General features: G+C 46.5%; 1 protein-coding gene across 1 annotated transcript in view; it reads left to right on the forward strand.

Moving 5' to 3' along the window:
* DLGAP2 (DLG associated protein 2) overlaps positions 1–13,250 on the forward strand; it is a 718,648-nt gene that overhangs the window by 694,621 nt on the left and 10,777 nt on the right. Inside the window, exons 12-13 of the mRNA XM_079909047.1 lie at positions 3,585–3,670; positions 5,289–5,704. Coding sequence (XP_079765173.1) covers positions 3,585–3,670; positions 5,289–5,704 — 502 coding nt within the window. The remainder of the gene's footprint in view (positions 1–3,584; positions 3,671–5,288; positions 5,705–13,250) is intronic.

Consider the following 13,250-nt stretch of genomic DNA (forward strand, 5'->3'; position numbering starts at 1 on the left):
TGTACCCGCTTTGCTATGTGTGAAGTTTCAAAGGCAGAGCCTAAAATGAGCTCAGTTTAGAGCAAAAACTTGAGATTGGAGCTCCAGCAAATATCCTGGTAACGGCTTGCTCCTCTCTGGTGCTTCCAACCACGGGCAATCAGACTTCACCTCCCGAAAACACGGGCCATGCACACACATGCACAGTCCCACGTGTGTGCTCACGTGTGCACACGTGTGCTGCACACATGCACGTGCACACGTCCGTACAGGCATATACACACACACACGTGTGCACTCACACACACACCGGCCACACCAAACTCCTTGTTCCCTAACTGGTCTGTGTGGGACCGCCCTTCCCACTGCTCCTCCTGGCCCGAGGCTCGGCATCCGTCCCTCCACTGAGGCCCGGGGAGAGTGAGGCGGGGGCTTCCGGATCCCGGCGCCCACCACTCACTGCAGCGATGGGCTGGTCCTTTCCCCTTTCATCAGTGAGCACCTCCAGTACAGCGTTTGCTTCACAGAGAGTTCGCTTAAAATACAGGGATTTTGCTGATTTCATCTTTCTTCTCAATGCCTGGAACACCGTGGATCTTGTAAAAAAAAAAAATGAACGTACGCGTATATTTCTCCAAACCTTTACAATCCTTTTACCCTCCTAGGCAGAATTTTCTCTCGGGAAAAGATCCCTTTGATTTCCTTTCCACCGTGCAAAACAGTAATTCCTTTTCTTTGTCCCAAATTTACTTCTTTTCCCCGTCTACATAAAGCTGTCCCAGGATTTCTGAAATGATAGATACTTAGCTCATCCTGACCTTGTACCACTGAATCATATCCCCCTTCACCTTTACCTTCTGAAGAGCTGTATCTTCATGTTTTTCTTACAAAGGCTTCATATGACAAACACTGTAAAATCTAAAAGTCATTCAATATAAACTCCTTGAATTTAGTACCTTATTGTTAATATAGCTGATGATCCTAAAAGCGGGCGTGAGAGGGCAGAGCGCTAGATGTGCTGTGGAGAAACTGAGCTGAATCTGGCTCCACCCAAAGAGTCTTACGTCGATCAGACCAGGTGCCCAGCGCTTCCCTCGCTTTTGAGAGTAGGAAGAAAAGACTCCACTGAATTTAAGAGATTTACCCAAGTACCACACGGCCGGCAAGTGGCGGGATTTGACTGCCTCCAAAGCTGCTTTTCCTCATTCACTGTAAAAATAAGAGAATTATAAGAGAAAACGTACACACTAGAGAAAGGAAGAAAAAAGCATTTTGTGATACCTTGGTCGTATTTTTTCGTCACTTTATGGCATGTTTATGTATCTGTGAAGATGTGTATGTTGTACGTGTGCACACACGTCTTGTGATCTGACCGCTCACGCCACCTGCTAGTCTACATTCCTTAGTGGACATTGTATCGTAAGCATCTTTCACGGTGTCATCCTTAAACCATCATTTTCATAGCTGCACAGCTCTTCTGTGTCATGAGAAATGAAAACTTACCATATGTTACTATTATCCTACTTTCCTAGCCTCCTATTTTTCCCACGTGTCACCTTATAATTTGTTAGAATTCGAGGTAACTTCTTTAGACCAGAATCCCAAGACTGGAAAAAGTAAGGCAAATACTTGGAACATTTTTATGATGAAAAGCTAATGCTCTTTCCATTACAAATACCTCTCTAAAACTATACGAATGAAGCAATTTCACCCATATTATGTATCTATCAAATTCGACAATACCTACCCACATTGTAAAATGGGATACCTTTGCCTCAGCCACCACGTGGGCTGGGAGTATAGTCACCAAAGTACATGCACGTGCAGACATGTATTCATAGCGGCGTCATTGACAATGTCAGAAAACTAGTAATAACCAAATTATCCCTCCATTGAAGACTGATTAAATAAATCAGGTTATAGCCATAGAGTGCAATAGCACTTAAAGCACAAGGCAGGTCCTTTTGCACTGACATGGGGTAACATTTTTAATATATTAACTTTTATTGCAATCTTTTTGTGTAAAACAATAACAGTCTCCCCACCCAGCAAGGTAACATTTATGTGAGCCGTGACCCACTTGAAACTCAAAAGACGTGGTGATTAATAGCAAGGTTAGGAATTTTATTCAAGCGCGTTTCCCCCTGCAGTCAACCTATTTCCTGTTCCAGCCGCCAAAATATGCAACACAAATGAGAGATGACTTCTGTGCATGTTTTCAGAATTACACCAATAAACAGTGGGCAGCCCCCGGCTGCTGTCCCCAGCTCCGCAGCCCACCGGGAGCTGCAGGGTCTCCATGTGGCCACGCTGATTCTGGCCACAGCGGATCCGTGCAGAGCATGGCTCTGCCCCCGACAAGCTGTGCACCCCTGGGCAAGTTACTCACCTTCTCTGATTCCTCAGTGTTCGATGTGGCTGGAAACGACACAGGGTATCATGTGCACCAGGTGTAGTAACACTTGTCTGCTCTTAGCATGGTACCCGGTGCGGGGTCAGCGGAAAACAAATGCCGGCTCGCTCTTAGTACCACTTCTACTCACCACAAAATGAGTCAGTCCCCAGTGACAAAGGCTTAGCCGAGGGGCATCCCAAGTTACAGGCACGATTGTTAAGTACATCTTTTTTCTCATAACTCACAGGAGAGCGTCCTGATTATTCGTTTAATGGTTTGTATCTTACCTTTGCAGCGATCATTAATATTTTTAAGAAAAGATGTGTTTGACAGTTTAGTTATGACATTTGTGGATTGGGGTCAAAAGTCCTTTTGAGACAATAGGCAATATTCTTTGTGAAAAGGAAAAGGGACAGTGTAGTAGCTGGGATAATATTTGACTAAACTAACCTTTGGTTTTGCAGACTTTTCATACTGAGAGTTTGCGGGGCAGGTGGGGGGTTGTTTGTTTACTTGTTTGTTTGTTTAGAAAACCTGCGCTACTAGAATTCTCTCATGAGTTAACTTTATACCAGTGACGATCATAAATGCTTCTTTGGGTTTGGGGAGACTTTTTGGCAAGCGCAACCACCATAAGGATTGTGTGTAGAATGTACAATTTCTGTTCTGTTCTGACATCGCCCTGCTCTGGGCACATCATTAGCAAAAAGAGAGACAGCTCTGTGTAGGCGCAGATGGAGAGGTTGCCCCGGTGCTCCTGGTAAATGCTTAAACTCCTTCCGTGTGTTCTTGTATGTGGATGCAGCCGTCAGCGCAGTCCTATTAAATCGCGTGTGTGTTTTGTTAGCTCTCTCTGGTTCATGCTGTACCTGTAGGGTGTGATAAGAGCTTTCAAGTCCTCTCAAAACGCGATCTAACAAAGCCTATTTTTTTGCCGGGAGCGAAACAAAGCCATTTCATTTGCATACATTTAAAAGACTGAGATGCCCTGTTGAGTTCAAGTGGTGACACAGAATTTGACGGAACGCAGTAGCGACGTACACCACGATGAGTGCATTTCCCTCTCTGTCATTTTCCTGGGTCAAGTGCATCTCTGCATTAATTAAACAGATACATAATTAATTACCACAAATGAATACACACACACAAATAGTCCCTGACCCAGGTCCCTTGTCTTGGTTCTAAAATAAGGTGTTCTGTGTTGAATTAGGTGGAAACAGCTACCGACTCTGACACGGAGAGCCGTGGCCTGCGGGAGTACCAGTCTGTTGGCGTGCAGGTGGAGAACGAGAAACGGTAACCAGCCCCCCAGATACCCGCCATCTCCCAAGCGGGGCTCTTGGTTTGTAACCTGACTTCAAGTGTCTAGACCACACTGACCATCAATAATGCAGGCCATTTGACCATCAATAATTCAGGCCAGGAAACAGGGTCATATCTTTATACTTTTCAACGTATATCATTGTAAGTGTGAATTAACATCCTCCTATGCCTTGTTTCTGCAAGCGGCAGGGGACCCGCTTCTTCTAAAGTAATTTACCACCTACGAAAGCAGGGGGGCTGGCAGCTCTGAATGTTACAGTCCTTTATCCAAAGGGAAAAAACAGGCTGAGGGTGAAACAAACACAGGTTTTCTCACCTTATCATGTTAAAAGTAAAAGGAAAGACAGAGAGAGAGGGAGGGAGATTGAAAGATGTTTAAGACCTTAGCTGTGCTGGGATTGTGACACTTCAAAGGAACCCCTCAAACTGTCAAACACAGAGAAGTCCATTACAGGAGTGTTGTTTTTGTAACAAAAACAGGATGACTATTTTATTTTATATTTAAAATAGCATATCTTGTAAATTTCATAAGCACAAATTTTGATGAGCGCATTACATCGTGAAGCCCCAGTGATTCGCTCACGGTGGAGGGCTTTAGGACCAACCCGCAAAGATTTTGATTGCCAAGGAATTCAGAACACAAACTGATGGCTTCCCCAGGACACCAAGCTCTCAGAACCCGCACGTCGTCGTCTGTACCTGGGGACCTGGGCTGGCTGTCTCCATCCCCCGCGGTGGCTTGTTCTCAGCTCCTTTGCCTCCAGGGCAGGAGATGGTGGCAGGTCCATTAACCAGCTGTACTCACAGCTGTGTGCCATCTGGGGGGCCAGTTGCTGCGGAGCCAAAACATGTAGCATGGGCAAAGTTTGGATGTGCAGACACACATGCACGCGCGCACACACACACACACACACACAGTTCTCACCAGCAAAATCTGCACTCCTATTATGTTCACTTCTGCCAGTCATTTCAGTAACTGGCTGTGTGGAATGACTGACGTTTAAATACATACAATGAAAATGTTTTTTAAACACCTGCTGAGGTCAGAATTTGGATTCATTGTTTTGCATAAAAGACAACATCGGGATGATATTACATTATTCAGATAGGAGAAGAAACTCATGTCCTAAGCTGTGATAGGAATAGCCACCAAAACTCAGTAGGACACAGATGTAATTACTTAAAAGAATTGTAGACATAAAAGAAGCAGCAGGGATTCGTTTTACGTGTATGCCACAAACAGAAGAGAGTAAACTTGTAGCGTCTTTCTGAAAGGCAAGTGACCACTCCAAGGTAGTGGTTTCACGGGATACATCAAGCCTCCTTGTGTCGTGCAATAAACTTAAGTCTTAAGTGGGCATTATTTAGACACTGAAACTTAGGTAGAAGCTAGAGGTTCATTGTTTGCAAAGCCGAATGGTGGTCTGCCATAGGTGAAGCACCAGAGTGCTTGTAATAGAGATGAAAACACTCGTCTTCCCCGCGAGGTGCCGGCTTGTGGCCCAGGCGCACTCCTGATGAGTGCATCTAGGTTTTGCTACACAAGGCCACCTCGCAAAGGCCCCACTTGTCCCCCTTGCCTCCCTTGCAGGTGCGGACGCTTTAAGCGTTCCAACAGCGTGACGGCCGCAGTGCAGGCGGACCTGGAGCTGGAGGGCTTCCCAGGACATGTCGCCACGGAGGACAAGGGCCTACAGTTCGGGTCCTCCTTCCAGAGGCACTCGGAGCCCAGCACCCCGACCCAGTACGGGGCGGTGCGGACCGTCCGGACCCAGGGGCTCTTCAGCTACCGAGAGGACTATCGGACCCCCGTGGACACTGCCGACCTGCCCCCTCCCGACCCCTGGCTGGAGCCGTCCATGGACGCGGTGGATGGCGGCCGCGTGTCTCCGTGCCACAGGGACGGCGCTTGGTTTCTGAAGCTGCTGCACAGCGAGACGAAGAGGATGGAAGGCTGGTGCAAAGAGATGGAGAGGGAAGCGGAGGAGAACGACCTCGCGGAGGAAAGTAAGGGCCCAGGTCTCCTCTGAGGCTTGTAGACGCTCGTGATGTTGCCGTAACACAAACGGTAGAATTCCCAGGCAGAGTCCCTGGGTCCCTGAGTACATTTAAGTGAGTGGGCTTCCTGCTGCCTCCCACCGATTCTCAGACACAGTAACCGAGCAGAAAAGCAATCGCTGAAGTATTCAAGGGCATCCTTTTGTTTTGTTTTGTTTGTTGGATAACAGGATGGCTTGTGCTCACAGGGAGGTAGTTTATCTCATGTTCCACGTGCCGGTTCTCTTGAATTCTGGCAATGACTTGATATGGAGCAGTTCAGCTGTTTTCTAGAATCATGACTGTCCCGTGTTTATAAGAAATTGCATTGGCTTTATGCCAAAGAAACGTTGGCTACGGTAGACGATTAACCAGCCAGCTGGTGGTGGCGGCTCCCGGTTCCCCATCCCCGGGCGGGTGGGGATCTAAGTTCCCCGACCTCGTGTGGGCAGCGCAGATCCGCTCCCAACCCTTTACGCCAGGTGGGTCTCCGGCTCTTGCGCAGAAAGGCACCAGCCTCCCCTTTCCCTGAAGAAACTTATTGTCAGGGTTGTCCAGAAGCAGCATCCTTTATGAATTGCTGTGTTGATTTCGAAACAGATACCTCCTGACTTTTGTTTATAGACCAAGAATACCACAAGAATGATTGCAACATACATACAACTAACACATTTTGTCTTTACCGAATACAGTTTCACAGAGGCGTTTCTGAATGTCTTACCTCGACAAAGCATGCTCTTTTTAATTTTTTCTTTTTCCATGAAGTCCTTTGTACAATTGCTAGATCACTATAAATCCTGAAGTTCAAAAGGACACCTGACGTCCTTGGAAATGTCGCCCTGACGTTGCATGTCCAGAAATCTGCTGTAGGAGAATATGTCAATAATCCTGGCAGTGGAGGCATAAGGATGAAAGTTTCAGGACGGTAACTTATAGACACAGTGGCCCTGGCCGCTGAGGAGTCCAAGAAAATGGTTGGTGTTTTGATCCTGAGTTGTTAACGTGTACACTGTTAACTTAGGAAGAAAGGGGAAGAGCGCCATGCCTTCAGGTCCCCAGTTCTCTTCTCCCACATCCCTCTGTCAGTCATCACACCCCACACCTCCTTCGCCGGAGTGGGTACTAGACGCTGAGGGTTTTGGAGGAAGTATAGCCTGTGCCCCGGCCATGCGGCATCGCTGCACGTAGCTGCCGAAGTCACACCGCCCCCATGCGTTTGTCCACACGTGTCACCTGTCGAGGGCGCAGCCGACGGTGACCGCGCTCAATCCGATGTTTAAAAATCCCTCGTTTCCCGCAGCCTTTCTTCACTTGTCAGTATGTGCTTCAACGGGGCGACACCGTTTGAATTGTATCAGGGATTTATCCTCTTTACCCAGAGTTGACCCGGGATTTGAAGGAGACCGTCAGCTCCCGCTCTGTGCACACCCCCGCGTTCAGCCCGGGCTTGGTGAGCGGTCCTCGGGGCTTGTGAGACGTGAGCCTGAGGTTGATGAGTCGGGATGTGTTTCCTACACCCTGTGGTTCCTCCATGAAATGCCTTTGAAGGGGAGGAGATGGGGGGACAGTTCAGCAAGAGGCAACCCTTGTCAGGGCTTACCCCACAGTATGTCGGTAGCATTTTATTCTAGAACCATGTGGATTTACACCAGTTAGGACACATCCACAAGATTCTGGTCTCCCTCTGTGCGTGGAAGAGATGGAGGCCTTGAGTCCTTGCTGTGTTTGTGAGACAACACAGAGCAAAACCTGCCGTGTCATGATTTTCCATATTTAGTGTGTACCGTTAATTCAGTTATGATTTGATCAAGGATTATAGTTTTTTTTAAAGATATGTTTTTTAAAAGAAATCTCTAAGCCGTCATGTACTGAACACAGTGCCAAGGGCTACGCTAACTGCATCACTTACATCTTCAAGGGCTCAGCATATCATGATACCTAGAAAATACTGTCACCTTTATGGACGTAAAGAAACTGAGGTTCAGAGAGGTTAAAATCTTGCCTCACATTCCACAGAGTAGAGCAGTGGAATCCAGGCTCGAAGTCAGAGCTGTCTTTTGTCAAAAGCTGTGCTTTCCCACCACGCTGCCCGACATTCTTCAGTCCAGATGTTCCATTCCTGGGAACTTGTCCTTTGTATCCTGACACTGTCTTCTTCTGCTCTTTTAGAAAATGTGGAGCCCCTATCCCTGGCCGTTTACTTCATTCTGATTCTCTGAATCTGTGACACCCATTTGTGGTCCAGAGAGAATCCCTGAGCCTTAAAATACATACTTGGGTTGTGCCTCAGCCCTTGGAAGTTAAGAGGTGAAATTAAAAGGCTTCAGCGCTGAAGCATTGTCCTAAGTTATGATTTTCTTGCCACTGGGGCGTTCAAGAAAATTCTGGGAGTAATGCCGTAAGTGTACTGTGTCTAAAATACGATTTGATGATCTGCAGTGACCCACATCAACAGTAACAGTCCATCATTTAGGATGTTCAGTCGCCTTATTACTGGACATCTGGAGAACACACTTTTCCTTCAACAAGGCAGAGAGGAAAGGGAGTTTCTGCCGTCCCTCAATTGTATTTCCATACACAAGTTTTTTTCTATCTTTTTGGGACCTTCTTCTGGACTCTCTGCATCTTGTAAACACCCAGCAGATATTTGCTGAACCCATACTATGAGTCGTTCGATAGACTGCAGGTGGATACGAAAAGGAGTGTATAGCACGGAAGCTGCAGTGACCTAAGAAGGGGTGAAGTAAGACCAGGCAGAGCTGCTCATGGCGAGTGAGAAATATAAAGTGTAGCAAGAGCAGTGCAGATCCAGTGCTTTTAAAAGACTCTCTCAGGAGCCTGAGAGATGCTGCCGGCAGGGAAAGTCCGAGAAGGCTTCCTGGTGACGGTGGCATCTGAGCTGGACCTTGCGGGGAGGTGGGTTTGGTCAAGCAGGTGGCGGGGGGGATGGTGATGAGAGAGCAGGATCAGGGGCACAAGCAGAGGCAGAGAACTGGCTGGGAGACCCTCCAGGAAGACCTTCCCTTAGACGTGGACTCTGCACCTGACCGAGCGGAAGGCTGAGCCCCTACCTCTCGAGTCCCTGGGCTCTGTCGTCCTCCACTGCCTTGGGGACATGCTGCTCAAAGGTGGGGACGGCTCTGCGTTTTCCCAGAGCTCTTACCGCCCGGGCCCCGCTGTCATTTGACATCTTAGGCTCCTGGAAGCCTCGCACTTGGTACATCGATTATCCACCAGCAGTGCGTGGCAGAAGCCCTGTGCAGCTGAGAGTCAGAGAGAGGAAGAAGGCGGGAAGAGGTGCGGCCTTCACACCCGGGGTGGATCGCAGCCCTGCTCACGCCTTCTTAAAGCGTAGCATCGAAACCCCGCGCATCCTGCAGTCACCCTCGGCCAGGCTGGGGAAGACCCCGTTCCTCAGGCACCAGCTCAATAATCGTGACTCTGCGTGGGTTTTCCTACCACCGTTTAATAACTACGTGCGACTGCATTTCTATGAGGCTCGGAGGCAAAGAACAGAGAACAGATCTGCTGGGTCCTTTTTATGATTTTCTTAATTTCTTCTCTTATTTGCCTGGCTTTATTTTTTTGTGGACAAGGATGACAGAACAGTTGTTTTGAACCTGAACTGTATGCTTTGCCCATTAAGCTAGCACCGTACCAGTCACATTTAGCTGTTTCCCTAGTAATGTTTAAAGGTCAGATCGCCTTCAAGTCCAGTCCTCATTTTAAGAACAGATACAGGGTTATTGGTTATGGCCCTTTCAAAAAGCGAAGCTTAAATTACATGGCTGTTGAACCAAAACCCTGAGCTTGGAATATTGAAATTTCCATTACATGAGATAACTTTTCTCCCAAGCTGTAATTTTATAATCACAGCTCACTGAATCGATTGAACGAATGTAGATTCATTCAGCCTCTGTGGTTAATAAAAACGTCGTGAGCCCAGTTAAATACTGGTTTAAGTTAAGTCATGTTAAAGCAGGCTTCCTATTGTTAATACATAAATATTATATATATTTATAATATATTTATATTATATAAATATATATTTATAATATATATTCACATATATTTATAATATATTTATATTATATATATAGATATAATAAATATATTTTTATATATTTATTTTTATTTATATATACAAATATATATTTATAATATATTTATATTATATAAATGTATAAATATATATTTATATTATATAAATATATATATTTATAATATATTCATATTATATATATTTATATATTCTGGAGGGATTGTAAACCATCACTAGACTAGTGTTTTGGGATTTTTGTGTTAATTATGTTAAACCAAACGGGTAAGTGGCATAAAAACAATAGGATGTTTTCTGAAATAAAAGAAATGGTTCCAGAACCACAAAGATCTTACTCAGCAGGTCTGTAGAAATATGAATGGTATAAGGAACTCAACAATGGGGTCTCTCGAGACGTGTTGGGACGTTCTCTCGCCCCCAAAACAGCTCTGCCCCAAAGCTAATAATCTGAACATCACCAAGTCTGATGCATGGACCCACAGACTCACAGAGCTGGGGGCTTTGATGATTTCCTTCCTCATCTAAGGGACCCCGGCTTCACTAGTCACGTTAACGTGACTAGTCTGGGTTCGGTGTCCAGCATGGGTCCCCCAGTCCTCCCGTGCGGAGGGGCGATGCTCCCTGGATGGCGGCGGTGGCAGGGGGCGTGGCTCCGTCGCTGTGCCCAGGGAAGAGCAGACAACAAGTAGAGTGACCCTGAGGACTCGTGGGCCACGTGGCAATGCAGGGGACGAGGAGGACATGGGCCACAGAGAAACTGCCCCTGGGTCTGCAGTTTGCCCAGGAGTCCCCATCAGCAAAGACGGCACACTGAAGACCAGAGCTAAGGGCAGCACAGCTGCTACTGCCTCTGAGATCTGACTAGTCCTCCAGGGAACGTACAGCCACTGCTTCCAGACCCCTGCCAGGACACACAAGCCTGGTGTGTCCCGGCTCTTGCTAAGGATGTGGTGAGTGCCCGACGGAGATGTCCCCACACAGCCCAGCCACCCAGTGGCCGCAGGCAGACTGGAGCATAAAAAGAAACGTGTGCTCAAGAAACGCAAAACGAAACGAAAATGATCAAGCCAGAGGTCCGGAAGCGAGGGGGTTTGTGGAAGCAGCCGTGTCCCCCAGCCTGCTCTACGAAATGAGTCAGGTGGGAATCCCAAGAGATCCTGGAGTAATACGTCTTCAAATGATCGTTTCAAACAGTCTGCCGATTTTAGAAAAACCCACCTCGAATTTTGAAAGAAAAGAATAGTGTAAATGTTGTCCTGGCATTTCACAGCAAATTTAGATAGAATGGAAAATTGTGGAACACGCGTGAAAAATAAATTAAAGGAGCAAAGTCAGTTCATCCAATTTCTTTGTACATCAAAGGCCAGGGTTGTCTCAGGTTCGTTGTAGGTTTGCATTCTGATGAGCATACGTCCTAATCTGTAGCTCTTGAAAGAAAGTGTCTAAACTGTGACGAAATTAGGGAAGGATGGTGGAAAAGAATAAATTGGATTTTCGCCTCAAATTCCTTGCAATTATGGGAAGCTATTTACATTATAGGTATCAGATAGAATCATCCCCATTCACTGAGCAGCAAATTCTCCTGCCATTTGCCATCAGGTCATTAGCTACACTCTCACAGCCATTATCTCTCTCTAGCAATAATCAATTTACACCCTTTATAAGTCTCCACTGCGTTAACTCAACACCCACATATCACCCACCTGTCCATGTTGTGCTAAAGACGATAAACGGAAGTACTTTACATTAACACTTCCGTGGAAGTACGTTTAAAGAAGAAGATGAAGATTGGGGATTAAAACCTCAAAATGGGTAAAACTGATTGACTTTTTAAATGACTTTTTAAATTAGGATTGACATATATACACTAATATGTATAAAATGGATAGCTAATAAGAACCTGCTGTATAAAAAAATAAATTTAAAAAAAAAAGAAACTGAGGCTTTAGAGAAATTAACAATAAATAAATAAATACCATTTCAGGAAGCATAGAGTCAGTGAAAAGAAGTGCACTTATCCATGAGTCACTTCTGTATATTCCTGCAGTGACAGCTTGATTAAAACAAGTCTCCTGAAAGGTTTTCATCAGTCATGCAAGTTATAGGGGCTTACAAGTGAAAATTCAACTTTTCAAAAACAAAGCTAACTCTTCCACTCAGCAGCAGTGGGACCAGAGCTGCAGAAACATATTCAGTTTGGGGAATCAAACTGGGAACAAAGTAGGAAGCATTTTCGGGCCTTCCAGGAGGTGCTCCAACCCCACTGCCCTCGTGCAAGGCTGCAGGCAAAGCAGACAGAGGAGGTGGGCGGGATGGGGGGGTCTGGGGGCGTAAGCCCCTCTCGCAGTGGATTGGCAGGAGACACGAGGGCCCAGGTGTCAAGATGCTGACAAGACAATATATTTTTTTTAAGCCTGAAAGGATGCCAGAGTGTTATCCAGCTAACTCACTTGTATTAAAAGTTACAGTTTTAATTCTTCTTCATATTTTAGGAGCAAGCTAGAACTGGATGATATTAGGGAACTATTCATTTCTTAGGAGCGGTCATGGCACTGTGGTCGTACAGGGTGACGGCAGATGGGGCTCTGGCCACAGCTTATCCAAGTGGGTCAGGAAAATAAACCCGCCCCGAGATTGGTGCTTCTAAGGGATGGGGTGGAGTTGCTTGTGATACTTTCTTTCAAGTTTTCTGCGTGTGAAATTTGCCATAATAAAACTTTGGAGAGCACCAATCTGGACAAGTAAGAAAACACAGGCAAACTAAGAAGTGTTGCAGTCCATTAACTTCCCCAGGAGAGCATCGTGTTACGAACACGTCGTCTGTGGGGCCACATCCTCACCCTGTAAAAATGAAGGCTGTGCTGTCCCTTCTGTTGTGTGGCTGATTTCTGTTACATTACGATGTGTCCTCAGCACCCCTCACAGCAATGGGTCTATTTCTGGGACATCAGTTCCAACATGTGACACTTGGTTACGTGGGATCGAGGCCCTTCCCAACCGTGTCTGCGACTCCGTTCCCTTCGAGGGAGGCCGAGGAACAGGGTCTCAGCAGCTGTGTGGCCAGGCTCAGGGATCAGTCCTTGATGCCACTTTCTAACGCACGTTAGACGTCTCAAGTCATTTTATTGAAGGCTGCCTGTCAAAATTACTCATGTTTGGGAAATTGGGGAGAAAGGGAACGAAATTGAGTTTACTTCTCTGGACTCAGGCTCCACCTCTGTGGAAATGCCAGGTCTCAGGCGCCACCCCAGACCCCCTGAGTCAGAATCTGCCTGGAACCAGACCCCCAGGTGACTCACGTGCTGATAGGGTTGGCTTCTGTGGGCTGTTCTCCAGATAAAACCGCAAGGACGTAAGCATTCTGTCCAGAGTAAGTACTTAACTAGCCTGTTAGTGGTGACGGCTGTGTCTCTGCTTCACGACGGACGAGCCTCCAGGCTAAAACCCCCTTTTTCC

The sequence above is a fragment of the Stenella coeruleoalba genome (genome assembly GCF_951394435.1).
Source record: "Stenella coeruleoalba genome assembly, chromosome: 21".
Taxonomy (NCBI): Eukaryota; Metazoa; Chordata; class Mammalia; order Artiodactyla; family Delphinidae; genus Stenella; species Stenella coeruleoalba.